Source organism: Carcharodon carcharias, chromosome 5 (genome assembly GCF_017639515.1).
Source record: "Carcharodon carcharias isolate sCarCar2 chromosome 5, sCarCar2.pri, whole genome shotgun sequence".
NCBI lineage: Eukaryota > Metazoa > Chordata > Chondrichthyes > Lamniformes > Lamnidae > Carcharodon > Carcharodon carcharias.
The window spans coordinates 195146945-195171961 of NC_054471.1; the positions used below are offsets into that span (position 1 = coordinate 195146945).

Below are 25017 nucleotides of genomic sequence, written 5' to 3' on the forward strand. Positions count from 1 at the left end.
TAACAGCGCTCTCCTTCATTTATGTGAAAGTGCAACAGCAACTTCGGGCAAAGGCAGATGTGCCATTAAAACACAAATTCAAAAGTTTCTGTCTATGATGGACTGCTCCATCATTTGTTTCACAAAAATGGTATCGCGCTGTCTGGTTCAACTTTAATGGAATGAATGGCGTCAAGTTGCTGTATTTGAGCAGTACATATGAACTAGGTTTGCTCTAGAAAGTTAGAGTTGGTCTCAAGCGATGCTTTTTTGGAGCCATTTAAGGATTTTTGCACATATTTAATCGAGACTGTTTAGCTGTAAGAAATTCTTTTAATGATGTGTTAATTATTGCCAACAAACCACACTGGCACTGAAAGTTAACTGCTACAAGTATTTAGTCTCATTCCTTCAACTTTTACCTGTTGGATATTTTTTTGTTTCTTTCCCCCCCCCCTCTCTTTCTCTTAATTCAATCTTTCTTTCATTCTCTATTTCTACACCTGACTTGGCATTCAATTCACCCATTCTGATTTACACTTCCTTCCCAGTCCTTGTATTGTTCATTTCACAGTCCTTCAATCAAGCTCCAGATGTCCTGTTTCCTTCACTGCATCATTATTAGCTTGCAGTTTCAGCAACTTGCTCCCTAAAAATTATAAAACATTACAAGGGCAAATCTAACTAATCACAAATGCCATCAGATTCACGTGTACGCATTATGGATCAATATTGTTCATTTGGTCTAAAGTATTACACAGCTTTTACAAAGTTGAAGGGATCATATTTTTCACCTTTAAGTAACCAAAGCTACAAAATGACGCCCAGATTATTTTGAAACAATTCTCCAAATGTGCTAACTTCCAAATTCTTGTGACAATATTATACTCATTTGCTTGTCAACCATATGTTGAACAGAGCCACAGCTGTGATTGTGATTTTAGATATACCTGAATTGATAAGGTTCAATTAAAGTAGATTGATACATCAAACTTCACTATAGATTAATAATTAATGGGATTTTCTCCTCTCCATTAGGATTTTGGATTACTTTGAAGTAAAAACTATTCAGTACTACACTTCTAGTTACAAAATATTTTGTCATTCCAATCCAAAGCACTAGTAAAAAAAAAATCAAAGCAATCAGCTCCATTACAGCACTTCTCAAAAGTTATGTTCAATATCACCATAAACGTATGCGACAGTAAACAGTTCAATATTGCAAAGCACAAGATGTAAAAGTGCCATATTGCTTTGCAAATCTACAAATGTGCACTTAAACAATGACTAATAATACAATCCTGCAACATATTCTACATAAAATATATTGAGCAGAAATCCTTTAATCCAAGTTTCAGTTGTTATCTTGCCAGATTCACATTAGATCTAAAACTAAATTACTTTAACCCTGCAGCAAGGATCATGTCAATGGAAACTGAATTTGAAAGGTTTTAGATCTTTGTTACCAGCAGTTAGCTAATTCACAAGACACTTGCATAGCATAAGCAAATGACCAATTACGAAAAAAAGTGAAACTCTCGCCATGAGAGTAAGCAGGGTAGAATATATAATTTTGTGCCTAATGTTACAAATCCTGCTTCTCTCCCTCCCATCCCTATGTAACAACTGTCTGCTAGCTATGTGCAGAATACATAATGCTAGCATAGCCATTGCTCAACTATCATAAACTGAACTTACTAAAGATTTAAACACTACCCACCCATTAAACTGAGGAGTGATGACAGGAGGCCCATGAATATGAGTACAAAATGCAATAGTGTGGTGGCTGAGCAGAAAAGGACTATAATAAGAAAAATTATATCCATGGGTGAAAAGCGAATTTATAAAATGTGCTCTCCACCCATTATAACAGGTCAGGGAGGAAACAAGACAGTGAGAGGTTGTCTTATTTTCAAAATCAGTATCATAACTTAAAAAAAAAGAACCTCATGGGGCTAATTTGTGCTTTAATGAAAAAGTCCAGCTTGACAGATTTATTCACATATAGAATAATTTTATACATGTTTGAGAATAAGCTATAGTTTAAGGCCATAGGAGTTAAGTGTAGGTCAAATGAAATACAAAAAGGTTACAAGTAAATTACCTTTACTACAATGATGACTTTTCCTTGCATAAGGCCAACTGCTACAGCAGCCGCAGTTGTCTCTTTGGAGGTTTTATCTGTGGTGATTATTTCCAATAACTGCATCTTGTCCACAGGTGAGAAATAGTGCATTCCAATTACCTAGACATCAGAGTATAAAGGGAAAATAATAATGGGCTTTAAGCAGTAATCCTGAAGGACACATTAACCTCAAAATATAGTAAATATTCCATCAATTGATATTTTTCCAGAGATCTATAAATATTGGAGAAGTATCAGTCGTTTGGCAAATGTAATTCCAATATTCAAAAATATGACAACACAAGTCTGATCATTACAGATCGGTTAGCTTAGTATCCATTAAGTAGAAATGTTTGAGGACAGTCTGTTGGATAGCAAAAATGAACATTTTGAACAGCACTGGTATCAGTGAGAGTAATCAGCATGGTTTTAACACTGAATAATGTTTTAAATTGCTACCAGAATTTTTTAGTGAGGTAGTTAATGCCATAGGTGGCCTCTTCTAGTATCGGTAGTTTGCTTGGATTTTGAAAAGGCGTTCAAAAAAAGTTCAAAGTCAGTTCGCAAACCATTGAGGAAATATAACAATTATTCCATGGACATTGAAATTCCAAGTTGCCTAACATGAATAGCTTTGTCATTATTTATTAATAAAACAATGCTGACTCCTCCTTACCAGTGCTATTCAAAATGCTCATTTTACTATCCAGCCAATTAAGCAACTGTTTCTATTAGTTGAAGCAACAAGAAGCCATAGATACTAGGTTAAATGCTAGAGATTTAAATTAGAGAATGGGAGAAATTTCTTCACAGAGTTGAAGCTGTAGAATTCGTTTCTAGTGTTATTAGTGGAGACTGAAACTATGTCAACATTCTAAATTAGATTGGATAGCTGGGCTAAGGAAAAGGGATTGAAGGAATATGGGAATTGGATGACAAATAAACTATTTGCTTGCATGGATAATAAATGCCTACATGGACTCGCTGGTAGAATTTGCTGTGTTGTAACTTTCATCTTCTTGAGTTCTCTGTCTGAAGGCGAACCACAGCAAAGTGCAGTGATTTTTACTACAGGTAGGCTGAGGAGGCAGATCCCCAAACTCTACCTCAGTTGGGATGGGGATCGAACCTTGTGCCATTGGTGCTAATTTGATCCACACGCTAACTGTCTAGCCAATTAACCGCCAACTTTTACAACAGGCAACAGTAAATCTTAATATGGAAAACTTCACTGACAGAGGCTAAAAATGGAAAGATTTGGGAGTTATCATGGATCATACTTTTGGAAACCTCTGAAGGTCAGTGAGAGATAATTATATTAGGTACTTAAGTGCATCAGAGGGCACTGGACTACAAAAGAGAACAACTTACTCTGATGGAACAGATCTATAATGAGGCCAGTTCTGGAGTAAGGTGTGTACTTTAAGTCGCTACCTCAAAATGGATATAGCTGCATTACAATTTAGTATGTTTTCACTTTCAAATGCCTTCAACTTACAACATTATTTTTGCAATTTTAACTTTCTAAAATATGCAGCACTCAGTTTAAAAAATTTGACAAATACAGTTGCTCAAAAACTACTCCACTGGATTTCAAATGTTAAATGGGATAATTTATTACATTGCTAATTTAAAGGTTTCTAAATTCCAATTCCTGTGAAGAAGGAATACATAATTTCCAAATTTGGGGTTGTGCTTTGCATTTTGTTGTTGTCTTGAACTTTTAATGCCTTGGTTGATGGTTGGTTAATTATGTTGTTAAAGATATACAGGTGATGGGCATTTTTTGATTAAGGACTGAGGGCACATATAAAGAGACTTATAGCCAAGTGGTTATGGTACTGGGTTTGTAACCCCAAGATCAAGAGTTCAAATCTCACAATGGCAAATTATGAAACAATGTAACTTCATCTGAATAGGAACAGATGGAAATGTGTTTGTACTCGAAAGAGTTACAGCTTCACCATGATGCTTCCAGACCTAGCATTTACAACCTTTAGAGTTCAAATCTCACAATGGCAAACTATGAAACAATGTAACTTCATCTGAAACAGATGGAAACAGGTTTACTCAAAAGAGTATCAAGAGTTCAAATCTCACAATGGCAAACTATGAAACAATGTAACTTCATCTGAAACAGATGGAAACAGGTTTACTCAAAAAAAGAGTATCAAGAGTTCAAATCTCACAATGGCAAACTATGAAACAATGTAACTTCATCTGAAACAGATGGAAACAGGTTTACTCAAAAAGAGTATCAAGAGTTCAAATCTCACAATGGCAAACTATGAAACAACGTAACTTCATCTGAAACAGATGGAAACGTGTTTAAAAACATTTAAAAGATTATCAAGAGTTCAAATCTCACAATGGCAAAACTATGAAACAATGTAACTTCATCTGAAACAGATGGAAACGGGTTTGTACTCGAAAGAGTTATAAAGAGACTTATGCTGGAGTGCATCATCAGCCCCAGAAACAACACTTTAAAGGAAACAAAAACAGAATTACCTGGAAAAACTCAGCAGGTCTGGCAGCATCGGCGGAGAAGAAAAGAGTTGACGTTTCGAGTCCTCATGACCCTTCGACAGAACTTGAGTTCGAGTCCAGGAAAGAGCTGAAATATAAGCTGGTTTAAGGTGTGTGTGTGGGGGGCGGAGAGATAGAGAGACAGAGAGGTGGAGGGGGTTGGTGTGGTTGTAGCGACAAACAAGCAGTGATAGAAGCAGATCATCAAAAGATGTCAACAACAATAGTACAATAGAACACATAGGTGTTAAAGTTAAAGTTGGTGATATTATCTAAACGAATGTGCTAATTAAGAATGGATGGTAGGGCACTCAAGGTATAGCTCTAGTGGGTTTTTTTTTTATTTTATATAATGGAAATAGGTGGGAAAAGGAAAATCTTTATAATTTATTGGGAAAAAAAAGAAGGGGGAAACAGAAAGGGGGTGGGGATGGGGGAGGGGACTCACGACCTAAAGTTGTTGAATTCAATATTCAGTCCGGAAGGCTGTAAAGTCCCTAGTCGGAAGATGAGGTGTTGTTCCTCCAGTTTGCGTTGGGCTTCACTGGAACAATGCAGCAAGCCAAGGACAGACATGTGGGCAAGAGAGCAGGGTGGAGTGTTAAAATGGCAAGCGACAGGGAGGTTTGGGTCATTCTTGCGGACAGACCGCAGGTGTTCTGCAAAGCGGTCGCCCAGTTTACGTTTGGTCTCTCCAATATAGAGGAGACCACATTTGGAGCAACGAATGCAGTAGACTAAGTTGGGGGAAATGCAAGTGAAATGCTGCTTCACTTGAAAGGAGTGTTTGGGTCCTTGGACGGTGAGGAGAGAGGAAGTGAAGGGGCAGGTGTTGCATCTTTTGCGTGGGCAAGGGGTTGTGCCATAGGAGGGGGTTGAGGAGTAGGGGGTGATGGAGGAGTGGACCAGGGTGTCCCGGAGGGAGCGATCCCTACGGAATGCCGATAAGGGGGGTGAAGGGAAGATGTGTTTGGTAGTGGCATCATGCTGGAGTTGGCGGAAATGGCGGAGGATGATCCTTTGAATGCGGAGGCTGGTGGTAGGAGAGAAATGGAAAGCAATGAACAAGGCAACAGAGAAATCCGGAAATCTTGTCGCAGAGAGGAACAGAACTTCTTCAAGGAGGTATCCGGAAATCTTGTCGCAGAGAGGAACAGAACTTCTTCAAGGAGGTAAATGAAGAAGTTCTGTTCCTCTCTGCGACAAGATTTCCGGATACCTCCTTGAAGAAGTTCTGTTCCTCTCTGCGACAAGATTTCCGGATTTCTCTGTTGCCTTGTTCACCTTCATTGCTTTCCATTTCTCTCCTACCACCAGCCTCCGCATTCAAAGGATCATCCTCCGCCATTTCCGCCAACTCCAGCATGATGCCACTACCAAACACATCTTCCCTTCACCCCCCTTATCGGCATTCCGTAGGGATCGCTCCCTCCGGGACACCCTGGTCCACTCCTCCATCACCCCCTACTCCTCAACCCCCTCCTATGGCACAACCCCTTGCCCACGCAAAAGATGCAACACCTGCCCCTTCACTTCCTCTCTCCTCACCGTCCAAGGACCCAAACACTCCTTTCAAGTGAAGCAGCATTTCACTTGCATTTCCCCCAACTTAGTCTACTGCATTCGTTGCTCCCAATGTGGTCTCCTCTACATTGGAGAGACCAAACGTAAACTGGGCGACCGCTTTGCAGAACACCTGCGGTCTGTCCGCAAGAATGACCCAAACCTCCCTGTCGCTTGCCATTTTAACACTCCACCCTGCTCTCTTGCCCACATGTCTGTCCTTGGCTTGCTGCATTGTTCCAGTGAAGCCCAACGCAAACTGGAGGAACAACACCTCATCTTCCGACTAGGGACTTTACAGCCTTCCGGACTGAATATTGAATTCAACAACTTTAGGTCGTGAGTCCCCTCCCCCATCCCCACCCCCTTTCTGTTTCCCCCTTCTTTTTTTTCCCAATAAATTATAAAGATTTTCCTTTTCCCACCTATTTCCATTATATAAAATAAAAAAAAAAACCCACTAGAGCTATACCTTGAGTGCCCTACCATCCATTCTTAATTAGCACATTCGTTTAGATAATATCACCAACTTTAACTTTAACACCTATGTGTTCTATTGTACTATTGTTGTTGACATCTTTTGATGATCTGCTTCTATCACTGCTTGTTTGTCGCTACAACCACACCAACCCCCTCCACCTCTCTGTCTCTCTATCTCTCCGCCCCCCACACACACACCTTAAACCAGCTTATATTTCAGCTCTTTCCTGGACTCGAACTCAAGTTCTGTCGAAGGGTCATGAGGACTCGAAACGTCAACTCTTTTCTTCTCCGCCGATGCTGCCAGACCTGCTGAGTTTTTCCAGGTAATTCTGTTTTTGTTTTGGATTTCCAGCATCCGCAGTTTTTTTGTTTTTAACTTTAAAGGAAACGTCTATTTAAAGATTTGCCTTTTGTTACAGTGCCCTGTTAAGGTGTTGTCACTTTGTTAATTTGTTTATTTTTGGACCAAAGAGTGTCAGTTTGGACAATGGGGTGGCGGTTTTGAGGCAGAGATCTGTAATGCTGCATCCTGTGAATAAACTCACTAAACAAGGAAAAGATCTGTGTCTTGCTTCGTACTTCACTATCTGGCTTGGATCCATTTAACTTTAAGTTTGTTCACTAATATTTGGAGAAAGTACCAGCCAAGTATTCACAACTTACCTTCTCTGGTCTCTTACTGACAGCAGCAATTTCAGAAATTGGAAGAGCTGATGTGTTGCTAGCAAATATACAATGAGGAGCTACGACCTGTGAGGGAAAAAAAATTACAGTACTGAATTTTTAAAAAACTTAGCCATCAATAATCTATAATTTTGTGTCCAAAAAGAAAAGTATTATAAGTTTATAGGCAAGCATATTGAAAGTATTAGGCAACTTTACAGAGCAGGTCAGTGTTCTACAGATGAGGAAGATGCATCATAGAGGACAGTGGAAAGCAGGTTCTGCTACTCTCTTTGTAAAATTCTACTTGCCAACTACCAGGTGGAATGCAGGGGAGAGATCCTAAACTTAGTTGGCATGGGAAACTCAGTCTATCTTAAAAGGTATAGAGAAGCAGCTGGCTGGCTGCTGTCCAGCAAAGATCAAATGGCATTGAGGCACTCAAGTAAATCACAAGATGGGGTTACAGTATGTTTTGCAAGTGCGAAGGAAAATGATGGCGGGGGGTGGGGGGGGGCGGTCAACAGAGGACTATATTTGCCTTCAGTAGCATGGAGAAGCATTCCTATTCCTTCTGGTGCCATAGCAATAAGTTTTCTACTTATTCCTTTGGGGGGTGGGGGTCCTGCTTCTGCTAAGGCAGGTTTTATTGGTTGGAGCATACACAACAGACACAACGGAGTTAAAATTCCCTCAGGGTGTTTTCTGCACGAAGATCCCCAAGTTTCATTAACTTATGTAGCATCGACCCAGGTCAGAGGGAGAGTTCAACTGTCCAGTGTTAAGGCAGCTTCAGAGGTGTCTCCAAGCAGCAAAACAAATTTTAACTCCCATTCTGCCAGGTTTTTGTTAAGCGGGGATATTTAAATGTTAGCCTAATAGGTCAAAACTTCAAATGTCAGACTCCAAATTGAGAAACCTCTTCCTCAACTGCAATACATAATTACTGAGCAATACACAAGATTTGATCTAATATGCTTTGATTTAAAAAAAAAACTTACAGCTTCAACTTCCTTCAGAACAGCGTGTTTGATTTTCATATCTTCAAAAACTGCTTCAATTACCATGTCTGCCTTTTCAAATCCTTTGTAGTCTAACTGACCAATCAGGTTTGACTGGATTCTATCACGCTCAAATGATGTTAAGTTCTTTTTCTTTACCTTATCATTCAGTCTGTTAGGATTCCAAAGAGCCATTATTATAGTACAGTTTTAACCTATCAATGCTCACAATGATAGAAAACATGCTACATTAAGCATTTCTGCACCAATAAATGAATGAACACTTGCATTATTCAAAATAATCTAAAAAAATATTATCATTCCATATAATTTAACAAATCAATGTTACAACATTATAGAATAACAGAAAACAGTTTTTCAACATTACCTAAGCACCAAGATTGAACAATAATCATCTAACAATGTAACATTCCAATATCGGAATTCAAAAGACATTCAGTAAAATCACCAAATAAATATCACACTCAACAGGTTACCTACCCTTTATAGACTTGTTGTTGACCTCTTTCAAGGCCTTCCAATGTAGTGTCTTTTAAGATAGTTAAAGTACCTTTGTCTATTGTGACCTGTGCAACACCAGCTCCCATTAGACCAGCACCCAAAATAGCAATTTTCCTGAAGAAAATGGTAAATTGTAATACATAAATAACACATATTGAAATTATAAATAAAAAGAATGTTATTTCTCTATCTTATCGGCTTGGAAAACATGGTGGTTGTAGTACTTCTATGGTAAGTACACACTAAACTCGTCAGAAAAAGTTAGGGTTCATCCATTCCAGTGTAGGCAAATTTTAACGCCATTTTAAGTTTTAATTACTGTGAGACAACATCTCTGACAGAGCAAAAAATGTGGAGTATCATTCCTTCAGATTTTAATTATTGTTGGAATAATTTATTTTTACTTTCTCTTTGTCTCTTTTTTTTCTCTCTGGGTCCCATCTTTCTTTCCCACTCTATTTTGCTTTCTGCCCATGATTTTACATTGAATTAAATATCCTGAACTGACACTTCTTAATTCAAATGCTGCATGGCTCAGTAATGATTTTCCAATCTGACTGGTTAAGCAGATACCATTGCTTATCATGTTCACATAGGTTCAAGGTTCCCTATAGAAGACTTCGTGTTGAATTGGCTTTCCAGTGTAAAAGCCTATGGCTAAGTATAAAGAGTGCTGAACAGCTGTTTAAGCCCATCTGCTGCAAAATCTGGGCCTTTGTTTAAATTTGGATGGCACTTCAGAGATCAAAGATGTAGTTCAATGCCATTGGATCATATAGGATAAACAAAACCCTATCACTACTGCTCCAAATTCAAAATTAATAATCCATAATTAATCATGGTCACTAATTGTTAATGATGCAGAGGAACTAAGTACATATATGGAAGTAAAAAAGACTGCATTTTAAGAAGCTTCCAAGAAGGTGCATTACATGCCAAATAAGGAGCTCTGAGAATGGTGAGTTATCAAAAATTTGGACAATTCAGTATGTGACATGAACATAGAGCAACTATGGAAATAGCACCTAGCCGCAAGAGGCACACACCACACAGTGAATTAAAAAATTAATCCCCATCACTTAAACTGTTCACCCTCCACTTTCCCTCATCTTTGCAGGCAATGCACCAACTATGACCAAACACAGGAATTACGATGTTTGCAAGCATTGGTCACTGACAGTTGCGTAAATGGAGGACAGAAAGAATGCTATCCTCCATTTAAAACCAATATCAGCCAGTGAGGTTTCTGTTTGGTTCTTTGTGAAAATTTTGAAAACAGAAATATATTTCTCAGATAAATCAGAACAACTGCAATCAGGCCTTAATCCCTAGAGGACTGAAAATAAGCCATACTGGCAAGACTGAAACCAAAGTCATAGCTGGAGTGGTGGTGTGGTGTGGTGTGTGGGGGGGGGGGGGTGGCTGCGAGATGGAGGATATGTTATTGTATCATTGCATAAAATCCAATTCAAGAGCTGCCTACAGAAGAGACACATTATAAAAAGGTAATTAAAGAAACTATTCACTACAAGGTTTACCCCTGGTTAAACAAATAGAAATTGACCAGAACACCAGGCAGCTGACATGATCTAACATTTCTATACAGAGCAGTGTAATTTGGCACTACTCTGATCAAGCCAACAATCCTATTTTCAGAAAAAACCACTCCTATAATGGTTTTTCAAAGAGCTGCATTTTTCAGACCATAATTGAGCTATCAACTGAAGTCAATTATCTTTAAAATTATAAACCAAGGTCTCAGGTTAAAGCAATATTAGTGTTTTAACAATGATATTGCATGACAAAAATCACACAGGAAAAGGAAACCTTTGAACATTCATGGCCAGATTTAGAAAGAAAACACCAGAAATCCATTTTGTTAAAGAAATGTACATACTCAATTTCCTTCTGTGGTTTTCCAAACTTGTTCTTCTTGCATGCTACTTGACCATGATAAAGTCCAATCAGTGCCTTTGATTCATTTGTCATCGCCAGTTCTCCAAATTTCTAGTCAAGAAATGAAAGAGATTTCCCAGGGTCCAGAACTTAATGGTTTTATCAAGAAGGTCTGTTGTAAATTGTTAACAACTTCAACAGTATATATGAAAAAGGCGTAATTAGTTGAAGGAATAAAATATAATTCTGAAGTTAGGTATCAAGTTTCTGTAATATTGCAACTAAGACGGTCAAAATGAGCCAAAATGGTTTGTTACAAGTAAGCTGCATGTCACCCGTTATAATGTTTAGTTCCCTTGTAGCACAACTGCTACAGTCACTAAGTTAAAACTAAATATTATGGTTATGCTATGAAACCACTTAAATTAAGTCATAAACTTCAATTGAGGAATAAAACTTTAACTTGTATTCACTTGAAAAACCCACTACTGAATTGATGCAATATCTAACACATTGCTACAAGGTAAAATGTGAGTGGCAATGACAATGGAGCAATGGGAAGAGACGCAATTAGAGGGAGAATTTTTGTCAAACCTTAGAAACTGAAGTTGAAGGCCCAAGTTTTGGTCAGGATAAAGAGATATTTGGCATTGAGTGACCTTGCATTCTTTTTTAAGCTAATCTTTAATCCTTATTACACTTCTACAGCACTTTTCAATGCATCTCACAACTACGTTCTCGGCATAATTTGATTCTAATCTTATTAGCTTTTCCCAGAATCTCATGATTTTATAAGTTTAATACATTTACCTTACCTGTGATTCAATTAGATAACCAGCATCTGATCCCTGCTCTAATCCAGTTTTCACAACCTTAAATGAAGTAATATGTTAAATCACTAATTTGAATTTCACACTATTTTACTTATCTAAGCTTAATTAACCTCAAGAAATATGGTTCTAAACTTACCTCAATGATCTTCAGTGGGGCAGGATAGAGTCCCTTGGTCTGTGCCATCACCCTTTTGCCTACCATTTTGTACACTTGTTCCCTGATTATAGGGAATTTCAAAGCCCATGACTGCACCCCTGCAATAATAATTAAAGTTTAGAAAATAAAAATTCCCTTTTACTATTTGGTATACAAATTCTCGTGACATTCTGTAATTTGCATTTGTGCAGTGCTTTAAACATATAGCACAAAGTGCTTTAGAAAGAATAAACCAAGCAGTTGTAGAATTTAAAGAATGAACCAAAAGCATGTCTGAAAAGAAGGGTTGAGGAGGATGTTAAAACGGGGAAGCAAAGAAATAAAGCCGAAATTTAGGGAGAGAGTTTGAACAGGTTGGACTTAGATGCTGAAAACTCTGCCATCACATAAACAATGTCTACAAAGGGGTGTGGGGTGAGATTATTGCAGAAGAGCCCAGCTTTAAACACTGTAGGATACAGGCCAAGACAGGGCTTCTCAAACTGGGGGTCATGAGACGAGATTGTGGGGTCACGAGCTCTGCAGCACCAGTGACTGCTGTGGAGCTCCAAGTGAATGTTAACAGTTGCGGGGCCCATTTAAATCCTTGCTTTTTAAAAAAAAAATGGTGGGCGTGTCCTAACTGGCTGATGCTCGAGGCCCGATTCCTGCGGCAAGAAACCCACTAAAAAGGCAAATCTTTAAAAATATGTAAAGATTAAAAACTTTGCCATCCGCTCCCCTACTCTGCTCTCTCAGGCCTGAGGGGTCACGGCAATTTTGAAACCTCCATAAGACCTAGGATCAGAAGCAAGCCATTCGACCCATCGAGTCTGCTCCGCCATTCAATGAGATCTTGGTTGATCTGATAATCCTCAACCCCATTTTCCTGCCTTTTCCCTATAACCCCTGATTTCCTTACTGATTAAAAATCTATCTCAGCCTTGAACATACTTAACAACCCAGCCTCTACACTCCTCTGCGGTAAAGAATTCCACAGATTCACTGCCTTCTGTGACAAGAAATTCCTCATCTCTGTCTTAAATGGGAGACCCCTTACTCTTGAGATTATGCCCATGGTCCTAGACTCTCCCACAAGAGGAAACAACCTCTCAGCGTCTACCCTGTCAAGTCTCTTAAGAATCTGACATGTTTCAATAAGTTCGCCTCTCGTTCTTCTAAACTCCAATGAGTACAGGCACAACCTACTCAACCTCGCCTCATAAGAACATCCATCCATATCCTGGATCAACCTAGTGAACCTTCTCTGGACTGCCTCCAATGCCAGTATATCTTTCCTTAAACAAGGTGACCAAAACCGTTCACAGTATTCTAAGTGTGGTCTAACTAGTGCATTTAACTCCTTGACTTTATTTACTCTATGCCAGTTTGCCCATGGCTCAGGTAGCAATCCCGAGATTATTACCTTGGAGGTTCCGCTTTTTAATTTAGCTCCTAACTGTTCAAATTCTTTCAGCAGAACCTCTTTTCTAGTCCTATCAATGTCACTGGTACCAACGTGGATGGCAACAACTGGATCCCTCCCCTCCCACTCCAAGCTCCTCTCCAGCTCTGAGGTGTCCTTAACCCTGGGACTATTGCTCACTGCTGCAGAGAACAGTATCTATCCCTACAGCTTGCAAAAACCTCGTAATTGTTGGATAATCGCAGGGGCCAAGGCACCTTGAATGCTACACCCCCTGAGTCCCCATACCTGCTTCACCTGCAGTCACATCCTCCTGTTCCTAATCACTGACCAAATTTGAATTACCTAATCTGTGGGGTGTGACCGCCTCTGGGAGCAAAGTGGGAATCCCAATGGGAAAACATTGGGAGGCACTGGACTAGGGCATAGGTCTGAAGGAGACTGTAAAAAGTCATGTGGTGCAAAGTTTTGGAGAGACCTTTAGGATTTTGAATCGACAATAATAATACTTGGTTTTTTGATTGGTAAGTTTAAGGGGACTCATATTGATGGATGGTGCCTGGCGCATGCAGAGATACACGGAGCACTGGAGTGCATGATGAATATATGACTGCCAACGGTTGGTGGCGGAGGTGGTGAGTGGTGTTCATGGAGAATAAAAACAGAGAGGTCAGGGAAGCCCCACAACAAAGTTACCCTTGCTGAAGTGATTGTTTCCAAGAGGGATGGAATAGCAAGAATTGGATGGAGATGGCATGGGATGGGGATGGATATAATGGAATTGGTTAAGTGTGGCAAAATGACAACTATTGAATACAAATTATTTAAAAGCTATTCTTTCTGCTAAAAATGAAGATTCACTAACTTGAATGAAAAAAGTTTTAGAATGGCTGTCAGGCAAATTAAAATATATCACCCGAGTTCTATCAATGAATTTCTCTGGAGTTTCTACACATGCTAACACCAATGAGCATGCCACTGCTTAACTTAGGAGCAGTTAAAATGGTGCTAGGAAACTTGAAACCTAAATAAGGGCTTTATCATGGAACGAGATTGGTAGCTAAGAAGCTGTTTTCTTTGATGATAGATGCTGAAACACAATTATATTTCCAGGAAATGAAGTCAGGGTTTTATGTCTAAGGCTCACCCCACTTCCACTGGAATTTTACCAGTGGTGGGGTAGGTCAATTGAGGCTTTTAAGTAGCCAATTAGTGGCCACTTAAGGGCCTCCTCCCACAGCAGCTAGAATTTTACCAGGTAAACCCTGGTGGCAAGGCTGCAGGCTGGTGGGGGGAGGGTCTCCTGTTTGAGCACCATGCCCAATGGAGGCAACCCCCACCCACCTGCCTTTCAAACACTGACCATCAACTGTTTGCTCCCCCACTAACCTCCCAAATGCAGTCCCCCAACCCCCTTAGCAAAACCACTCCACTCACAGTACTGCTCTACCACCATCATCAGTGCTCCTCGTGGAGGTCTGGCTGCAGTCCCAGCAATGGCATCGCTCCCGGTGGTGTTGCTGGGACAGGAGAGCTGCTGATTATCTGATTGGCTGGCAGCTCTGGGGTGGGGTGGGGTGGGGTGCGGTGGGGTGGGGGGTGCTGCTGCTGAACATCCTCCCAGATGGGGGAAGAAGCCACGATCTGAGCCACTTAACCAGATGGCCGTAAAATCAGGTTGTGACTTCCCGTCCCTGCTGATATGGGCTTGTCCTGCACACCCAGCTTTTCAGCTGGCGGGGTGACCGTTCCTGTGAAGAATTCTGGCCAAAGCATTTATTCCTTGAATAACGGTGTCCATCAGATTTAAAAACAAAAAGGGTCATGAGGACTCGAAACGTCAATTCTTTTCTTCTCCACCGATGCTGCCAGACCTGCTGAGTTTTTCCAGGTAATTCTGTTTTTGTTTTCCATCAGATTTAAACTTGCTTTCTTAACTCAGGAGAAAACGGTTCCAAATTTGGCTTTCATGTTCTATGACTATAAACAAGTCACTTGACAAAATTTGTATTTATATTCCTAGGTCTATTTTTAAACATAGACACACAAATGTGGTTTTTTTTCCAGAGCGAGAAATTTTTTTCTGTTAAAATCTTTGGTGAATTAACTAGAAATCCTGTATTTAAAGAAGTACTGTTGCAATAAAGACTTCACTACAAATGCTTTGCAGTCTCTGCTAGTTTTGGAAAGTAAAATGTCACTCTCCCAAATTTCTGTAATGTCCTTTATGCATATTTATTCTGATCACATTATACTTTTGTTTCAGTAATTAGATTTGTCCTAGCCAGTTATAAGTTTCACTGTTGGAGTGTTAGTATTTGCAAACGCAGACTGATGTATTGGATTCTAGCTGAATGGAAAATCAACAAATATTTTACAAGTTGTTTATGACAAGATTGGCTCCAGGGATGATATTTTTCTGAGAAGGAATTTTTGATTAAAAAAAACTAACCAGCGAATCCCCTGTACTACTACTCATTGGAAGCTGGTCAACTGGCCTGTGTGGTCGCTTCCCCGCCATATATCACCATTCCTTTTCCCCTCAGAGGAGGGGAATTTCCATTTTTCCTGAGGTTTTATAATGTTTTTTCACCTTCTGCTGGAGATTACATGGCTCAAAATGGGTGGGAAACATACCATAGAAACTTACAACACGAAGGAGGCCATTCAGATCACCGTGTCCATGCCAGCTGACGAGTAGCCATCCAGTCTAATCCCCCTTTCCAGCGCTTCATCCGTAGCCTTGAACATTAAAGCATTTCAAGTGCAAATCAAGGTATTTTTTAAATGATAAGAGGCTTTCTGCCTTTACCATCCTTTCAGGTAGGGTGTCCCAGATCCCTGCCACACGCAGTGAAAAAGGTCCCCCTTGAATCCCCTCCAAAACTCCAATCTCTTACCCTAAACCTATGGCCTCTGGTTATGGACACCTCAACCAAGGGGGATAGGGCCTTCCTATCCACTATCTAGCCACCTCATAATACAGGCTGACTAGGTCCGTATTCACTGGAGTTTAAAAGAATGAGAGAGCATCTCATTGAAACATATAACATTCTAACAGGGCTGGACAGGCTGGATGCAGGAATGATGTTTCTTCTGGCTGGGGAGGTCTAGAACAAGGGTTCACAATCTCAGGATACAGGGTTTTGGGACTGAGATGAGGAGAAACTTCTTTACTCAGGGGGTGGTGAACCTGTGGAATTCTCTACTACAGAGGGCTGTGGATGCCAAGTCACTGAATATATTTAAGAAGGAAATAGATAGATTTCAAGACTCTAAAGGCATCAAGGGGTATGGGGAGAGAGCGGGAGTGTGGCTTTGAGATAGATAATCAGCCATGATCATACTGAATGGCGGAGCAGGCTCGAAGGGCCAAATGACCTACTCCTGCTTCTATTTTTCTATGTTTATACATCTCATTTAGGTCTCCCCTGCATACAGTGACATGTTACAGATCTTAACTGCACAGAACAGGTTGAATGGACCAATGTGTTTCTCCTGCTTGGCATTTTTGTATATTCATGCATACAAACTTTAAAAAAGTTATATATTAATTCATCGGATATGGATGTTGCTAGCAAGGCAAACATTTACTGTCCATTCCTAATTGTCCTTGAGAAGGTGATGGTGAGCTGCTTTCTTGAACTGCTGCAGTTTGCATGATGAAAGCACTCCTACAGTGCCACACCTATCGGGAGCTCCAGCACCTCGACCTCTTAACAATGAAGGAACGACAATGTATTTCCAAATCATGATATTGTACAAATCGGATGGGAACTTGACATATGGTGATGCTTCCGTGGGCCTCTTGCCCTCATTCTGATGGGAGAGATGGCTGTTGAAATTAGCTTAGTGAGTTGTTGTAGTGCATAGTGTAGATGGTCTGCACTGCAGTCACGGAGGGCAGGTGGTGAAGGAGGTAAATTTTTAATCTGATGAATAGGGCGCTGATCTCTAAGTATAAATAGAGAATATTCAAAATACCATGAAATAAACCTAGGACAAAACACTTAGTTATCATAATCAGCCACTGCCTCCACCACTGGTGTACTGTGGCTTAAGTGTTGCATGCACTACACCAACTTGCCTTAGCTTCTTTAGCAAAGCCTCGCTAAACTACAACCTCTACCAGCTTGTAAAAAAAAAGGAGAGCAGGTGCGTGGGAATTCAACTTCAAGTAATACACCAATCCAGATTTGGAAATATACTGCTATTCCCTCAATGTTGTTAGGCCAAAATCCTAGAACTCCCTATTGAATAGCACTGGGAACACCTTCACCAGATAGACTGCAGAGACTCAAAAAGGCAGCAGCATAGCACCATCTTCTCCAGGACACTTAGGGATGAGTAATAAATGCTGGCTTTGTCAGAGACACTCACATCAGACAATGAATGAAGTATTCTTCAATGATATATATATTCTAACAATGTCACATACAAACAAACAACCGGTTTGAACTAGAGAAATAGTAAACCGAGTGCTAACTAGTGAATTTACAAATCTGGTAGCCTGGCAGGCGATTAGACTAGGGAAGTAATGGAAGAAATGACAACCAAGCCCAGCTGTAAGTATCCTGACTAGATACAGAGGAAACACAGGCTAGATAAGAAAGAAGTAAGTTTAGCAAGGCTAAATGTAATATATTTTAATGAGCCTGAGTAATAAGTCAGACGAGCTGAGGCACGTGGGAATATGATGATATAGATATGACCGAGACTTGACTCAGGGTTGGCAGCTCAACATTCCTGGTTATAGGGTATTCAGACGAGATAGAGGAGGAGGGCCGTGAGGTGTTGCAATATCGAAGGCCGGGGGTGGGGGGGTGATATCTTGGAAGGATCATCAAATGAATAGAAGTAAAAAACACAAAAGGGGCAAACACGCTGTTGGGTGTTAGGCAGTCAGGGAGAGATAGAGAATCAAATATGTAATCGAAGTTCAGAGAAGTGTAAGAATAAGAAGACAGTAATAGTAGGGGATTTTGACTATCCAAATATTAACTCAGATAGTTTTAGTGTGCAAGGTAGGGAGGGAGCAAAATTCTTAAGCTGCATCCAGGAGAACTTTTCTGGCCAGTTTGTAGAAAGCCCAAGGGAGGGGGCAGTTCTGGACCTAATATTTGGAAATGAGCCCAGGCAGGTGGAAGGCATATCAGTAGGGGGAGCATTTTGGAGATAGTGGCCATAAACTAGATTTAGGGTAGTTATAGAAAAGGATAAGGTTGGGGCAGGAATAAAAGTTCTAAACTGGGGAAAGGCTATTTTTACTAAGATGGGATACGATTTGGCCCAAGTGGGCTGGGAGCAGTTACTTGCAGATAAAACTGTATCAGAGCAGTGGGAGGCATTCAAGGAGGAAATAGCAAGAGTACAGGGCAAATACATTCCCGTAAAGACAAAAGGGTCGGGGCGGTGGGCACCAAGTCCGGAGAATCCTGGATGTCAAGGGACATAAAGCTTAGGATTAAGAAAAAAAGATAAGCTTATGGCAGATACCAAGGGCTCAATACAGCAGAGTCCATAGAGGACTATAAAAAATGCAGGGGGAAACTTAAAAAAGAAATTAGGAAAGTTAAGAGAGTGCATGAGAAAGCATTGGTGGGTAGAATAAAGGAAAACCAAAAGGGGCTTTTTAAATATATAAAGAACAAGAGAATAATTAGGGAAAGATTAGGGCCAATTAGGGACCAAAGAGGTAATGTGTGTGGACCCAGAAAACATGGGTACAGTCCTCAATAAATACTTTGCGTCGGTCTTCACAATGGAAAAGCATGATGCAGGTATACACATCAGGGTGGAGAACTGTGAAATATTAGAGGAAATTAACATAGCGAGGAGGTAATAGCAGGTTTAGTGGCCTTAAAAGTGGATAAATCCTCAGGCCTGCATTAAATGTATGCCAGGCTGTTGAGGGAGGCAAGGGAAGAGATATCAGGGTCCTTGACAGTAATTTTCAAATCCTCTCTGGCCACAGGTGAGGTGCCAGAAGACTGGAGGACTGCTAACATTGTCCCATTATTAAAAAAAGGGGGAAGGGATAGGTCAGGAAATTACAGGCCAGTGAGTCTAGCCTCAGTGGTGGGGAGGTTACTGGAAAGAATTCTGAGGGATAGAATATATCTGCACTTGGAGATGGATGGATTAAATCAGGGATAGTCAGCATGGATTTGTTAAGGGAAGGTCATGTTTGACCAATTTGATTGAATTTTTGAGGAGGTGACCAGGAGTGTTGAAGAGGGTAATGCATTTGATGTGGTCTACATGGACTTTAGCAAGGCTTTTGATAAGGTCCCTCATGGCAGACGGGACAAGAAAGTAAGAGCCTATGGGATCCAAGGCAAAGTGGCACATTGAATCCAAAATTGGCTGAGGGTCAGGAGGCAGAGGATGATGGTAAAGGGATGTTTCTGTGACTGGTAGTCTGTTTCCAGTGGGGTTCCGCAGGGCTCGGTGCTGGGGTCCTTGCTGTTTGTGGTGTACATAAATGATTTGGACTTAAATGTTGGGTGGGTATGATCAAAGTGTTCGCTGGTGACACAAGAATTGATGGGGTGGTAAATAGTGAGGATAGGTGTAAACTGCAGGAGGGTATCGATGGACTTGTCAGGTGGGCAGAGCAGTGGCAAATGGAATTCAACCTGGTAAAGTGTGAGGTAATGCGCTTGGGGAGGGCTAATAAGGCAAGGGTATGGCAGGGCTTCGAAAGTACTGAAGATCAGAGGGACCTTGGTGTTCATATCCACAGATCCCTGAGGGTAGCAGGGCAGGTAGATAAGGTGGTTAAGAAGGCATATGGGATACTAGCCTTTATCAGTCAAGGCATAGAATACAAGGGGCAGAATTTTGTCCTTGATGGGCGGGCCCCATCGGTTCATCAGCGGGTGGGCAGGCAGCCGATTGCCGCGGCCGAAACGAGCCCCGTCGCCATTTTAAGTGGGCGCGCCAATTAAGGCCCGCCTAGCAGGAAGTGCTATGCACTCCCTGTGCGGGGGGTGGGGGGGATTCCCCAACTGTCAAGAGTGCGCTCTTTCACACATGCACACGAAAGAGCTCACTGCTCCCTGAGACTAAGTGCTGTCTCAGGGAGATCACTGACAGCGTTACAAACTTCAAAAATAGAATAATAAATACATTATTAACATGTCCCCCTCATGTGACAATGTCACACAAGATGGGACATGTTAATAAATGTCACAAAAACTTTATTAAACTTTTTAAAAACAGACATGAAACCTCATCCCGCCAGTGGATGAGGTTTCATGTTTTCTCAGAGGCCCGCCGGGGCTCCTGGCCTGCCCACCAGCCTTAAGGTTGGATGGGCAGGGCCTTTAATTGGCTTAATGATCCTGTCAATGACCTCAATTGGCCACTGACAGGTTGGCAGGTGGGCAGCTGATTTCACTGTCCGCCCGCCTTCCTGAATATTTAAATGGGGCAGGATGACGTTGGGGGTTCCTCCCAATATCATCCCTCGTCATTTCCCCGTCGGTGAGCGGGCCCCACCCCCAGCTCACTGACGGAAAAATTCTGCCCAAGAGTAGGAGGGTTATATTGGAACTGTATAAAACACTGGTTAGGCCACAACTGGAGTACTGCGTGTTTCTGGTCACCACATTATAGGAAGTATGTGATTGCACTGGAGAGGGTACAGAGGAGATTTGACAGGATGTTGCAAGGGCTGGAGGGTCTGATCTATGAGGAAAGATTGTATATGATTGGGAGTTGTTTTTCTTTCGACCAGCGAAAGTTGAGAGGGGACCTGATAGAGGTGTATAAGATTATGAGGGACATAGATAGGGTGGATTCCATTAGTGGAGGGGTCAATAGCTAGGGGGCATTGATTTAAGTTAAGCAGGTATAAGACTAAAAGGGGAAATGAGGAGAATTTTTTTCACCCAGGAGGGTGGTGGAAGTGTGGAACTTACTGCCTGAAAGGGTGGTTGAGTCAGAAACTCTCGTAACATTTAGCAAGTATTTAGATATCCACATAGCCTCCAGGGCTATGGGCCAAGTGATGGAAAATGGGATTAGTGTAGTCAGATCTTTGTTGACGGTGCAGATACCATGGGCTGAATGGCCTCCTTCTGTGCTGTAAACGTCTATGAGTCTATATTCACAGGCAACCAATTTTAACAAGAGTCACTGTTATTCATAGACAAGGACTCTGTCTAATTCCATGTCACTTCTAACAGTGACTCAGACAATTTGTAGTCCCCTATCATCAAACTAACTGCAATTTTGTAAACTCACTAGAATAATTAAACCTTTCTACTCTATAGCTCAGCTACTTATTGGAAAGAACCACTAGGTCAGCCTTCAGGGAAGCTGGTGAACAAACAGGAATAAAGCCTCAAAGAATTTACTTTATTCCAATAGATTTTACTGTATGTTATGTATTAGTTTTGGAGAAGAACTAGCTTTCATGAGCAAGTTCAATGAGCAGACAGGACCCGATTTTAATGTTGTGCAAGTAGTGGGTGGGGGTTTTGAATTGGTTAAAATCAGACCTACAGTGTCTTGACACTGTAATCTTGAAAGCTTGACCACAAACATTGCAAATTAAAGTGAAGCACCCCATCTTACAAGCCAGAAAAAGTCTACAGGAGTTTGTTAAACATAGCATTGGAGAATAGTTAGAAGTCCGCATAAATGAAAAGCTATTAGGTACACAACAAGCATTATTGCTTTTCAGTTGCAAGTACTTACTGTCAATAAGACTTTTATTCTTTTTAAGGGAAATCTGCTTATTTGTTATTCCTCTGGCACAATCAATTGCCACTTCTTCCAAGTATTCAATTGTTCTCTCTTCTGGAGTCTTGAGGCCAGGTCCTATGAAAAATTTACAAAATTATGCATATCAATTTATTTCAGGAAATTATTCACTATATTCACAAATTAAATTAACTCTAGAACACAGGCATTCTTTTTGCCAAAACATTTTAATAGCGCTCCTTCAACTTTGGGACTTGATTAAATCTAATTTCATAGAAGATGTCCAGAAAACATGAACTGCTCACAAGGGCAATATTTTGGATTCAATGATATTTGTTTTTAAAAAATCACCAAGCTTTTTCAAACTCAATTGTTAACTCAGTCAATTTTAAGTTAGTTTGGTTCTCATTAACAACAGTGTGACCACATTTGATTTTAAAAAAAGTTATTTTTAGACAAAAGCATTTCAACAATCTTTTCAAACATCATTATGTAATATGTAATCACAATGAATAAAGCAATGTGAAATTATTGTACAAAATCGAGAAGATAAGGTCAATAAATGTTTGCATCAACTAATGTTTATAGTGATAATATTTACAATATGCAAGTGTTTTGTTTACTTTTGTATATAGTCAAACTTGGTTCAGGCAAGCAAAATAATTAATGAGCAAGTTAATACATTTGCTCTTGCTAAATCGGAATACCCATTGCTTGGATATTTTTGAATAGAAGCTTACCAAGGGGAGAAACTAGATGGTCAACCAAACCCATCTTCTTGGCTTTATCTGCACGAATGTTTTTCCCAGTCAACATCATATCAAAAGCATTAGGAAGACCAACCTGATAATAAACCAGTTCAAGAAAAATTAGGACATTGAGTTACACCAAGTGTATAGCACAGGGATGGGTCATTTGGCCTAAACGGTCTATGCCAGTGTTTATGTTCCGCACAAGCCTTCCCCCACCCTATGTCATCTAACCTTATCAGATACCCTTCCTATTCCTTTCTCTTTCGGGTGTTTTTTCTAGCTTTCCTTAAGCGCATCCATGCTATGTGTTACAACTGTTCCTCGTGTAGCGAGTTCCACACTCGTAGGCTAAAAAACCACCTACTGGATTTATTAGAGACTGTTTTACATTAGGATCTCAGTTTTAACTTCACGGAAGAGGAAACATTTTCTCCACCCTTTCAGTAACATAAAGAGCTCTCAGGTAACCTTCAACCTTCACTTTTCTAGAGAAAATAACTCCAGCCCGTTCAACCTTTTCTGATAAGTATATATCCTTGCTGTTCTGGTATCATCCATGCAAATATTTTTTGCACCTTCTCCAACATCTATTCTTTTTATAATTAGAACTATGCACTCAAAATGTGGTCTAACCAAGGTTTGAAACAAGTTTAACATAAATTTTTATGTTTTCAATTCGATACTTCTAGAAACAAACCCCAGTGCTTGGTTTGCTTTTTTTCCCCATGGCCTTATTAATCTGCATCATTACTTAAGTGATTTGTGCATTTGTACACCTAGATCCTTTTGCTTCTCTACGCCACTGTCCAGCAATATGTGGCTTCCTTATTCTTGCGACCAAAATGCCCCATCTCACACCTATCTACACTGAAATTTACCTGTTAATTGGGCACCCATTCTGTAAACTTAACATCTTCCTGTATTTTGTCATATTCTTCCTTTGTAGTAAGTACACCTCCCAATTCGGTGCTGAAGTTGTGCTTCTGATTCTTAAGGCTAAATCATTCATGTAAATCGTGAACAGTGTTTCCTGCGTCAATCCCTGTGGGAAAACCACTTCCCACATTTTGTACCCAATTAAGCTTGCTTTCCATTCTGCTACTTTCTCCCCCAACCCTTTGCTTTGATCTCAGTTATGAGTTCACTGTGCAGTGCATTATCAAAGACCTTTCAAAAATCCAAATTTATGACATTTACTGCGTTACTCTTATATACCCTTTGTAACTTCGTCAAAGAATTCAACAAGTTTAGCCAAGCATGAGAATTCCTTTTGAAATCAGTGCCATCTGTTTCTTTTTGTTTTCTAGAGTTTTTTCAATTATGTCTTTGAGAAAAGATTCCATTATCCTTCCCACTGCCGACAGGTTAACCGATCTATAGAATGAGCATGGCATACTCTCTATTTAAATATAGGAGGAACATGATAAAAGCAAAAAACTGGGGATGCTGGAAATCAAAAACAAAAATAAAACTACCTGGAAAAACTCAGCAGGTCTGACAGCATCTGCAGAGAGGAATATAGTTTACGTTTCGACTCCGTATGACTCTTCAACAGAGTTTTTCCAGGTATTTTTATTTAGGAGGAACATGAGCTGTGTAAAACATATGCCTCAGCTATCTCCTAACTTTTGATATGCACGTATGTACTGTGGCCAATGTTTTAAGAGTTTATAGACAGTCGCCAAAATCAACTTTTGTTTTTTATATATATGGGGGTATGTGTGTGTGTGTGTGTGTGTGTGTGTGTGTGTGTGTGTGTGTGTGTATGTATTTTGGAAAATAATACCTACATTAGTATTTTTCTCAAAGTCATATTTGTTATACTGTGGTGCTCTGGCATGAATTTTGATGCAAGTTTGACAATCAAAAACAGCATTTCTCAATGCAGTTTCTATTGCAATTGAATTCACATATTAAAAATTAATTACCATCGTTGGCAGCCTCTGAGTACCGCCAGCTCCTGGCAGTAAACCAAGCATGACTTCTGGAGCGCCCAGTACTGTCTTTTTGTCCTTTGTTGCTATCCTGTAATGGCAGGCAAGGGCGACCTACAAACACAGGCAATAAGTTAGCTTCTGTAACAGAGTACAAAAATAATTACACTATTTTGATTAAATTACACAATGTAATTTGATTAAATTACACAATGTAATTTGATTAAATTACGAACTTTATCCTGCAGTGAAAGCTGTCCACCAATTCAATTATACAGCTGAAGGAATCACAATTCTGTCAATGATATAATAGAGAATCTGAGCACTCATCTTCAACAGGTTAGCTTAGAGAGTAATAGGATGAAAATCCAAAACTAATTTGTTTTTTTCCCCACACTTCCAAAATGATTGCTAACGTCAAGCTTTCCATGTTGAATACAGATTAAAGCTTCTTGTATTCTGC

At 40.2% G+C, this 25017-nt stretch overlaps 1 protein-coding gene across 1 annotated transcript in view; it reads right to left on the reverse strand.

The window, feature by feature from the left end:
* The window catches only part of LOC121278346 (trifunctional enzyme subunit alpha, mitochondrial-like), a 71632-nt gene that overhangs the window by 15744 nt on the left and 30871 nt on the right, over positions 1-25017 (reverse strand). The window contains exons 6-15 of the mRNA XM_041188657.1: positions 24549-24668; positions 22609-22711; positions 21863-21985; positions 11731-11849; positions 11577-11633; positions 10763-10872; positions 8845-8979; positions 8344-8515; positions 7343-7429; positions 2084-2224 (exon numbers count right to left, since the gene is read on the reverse strand). Of these exons, the coding sequence (XP_041044591.1) occupies positions 2084-2224; positions 7343-7429; positions 8344-8515; positions 8845-8979; positions 10763-10872; positions 11577-11633; positions 11731-11849; positions 21863-21985; positions 22609-22711; positions 24549-24668 (1167 nt within the window). The remainder of the gene's footprint in view (positions 1-2083; positions 2225-7342; positions 7430-8343; positions 8516-8844; positions 8980-10762; positions 10873-11576; positions 11634-11730; positions 11850-21862; positions 21986-22608; positions 22712-24548; positions 24669-25017) is intronic.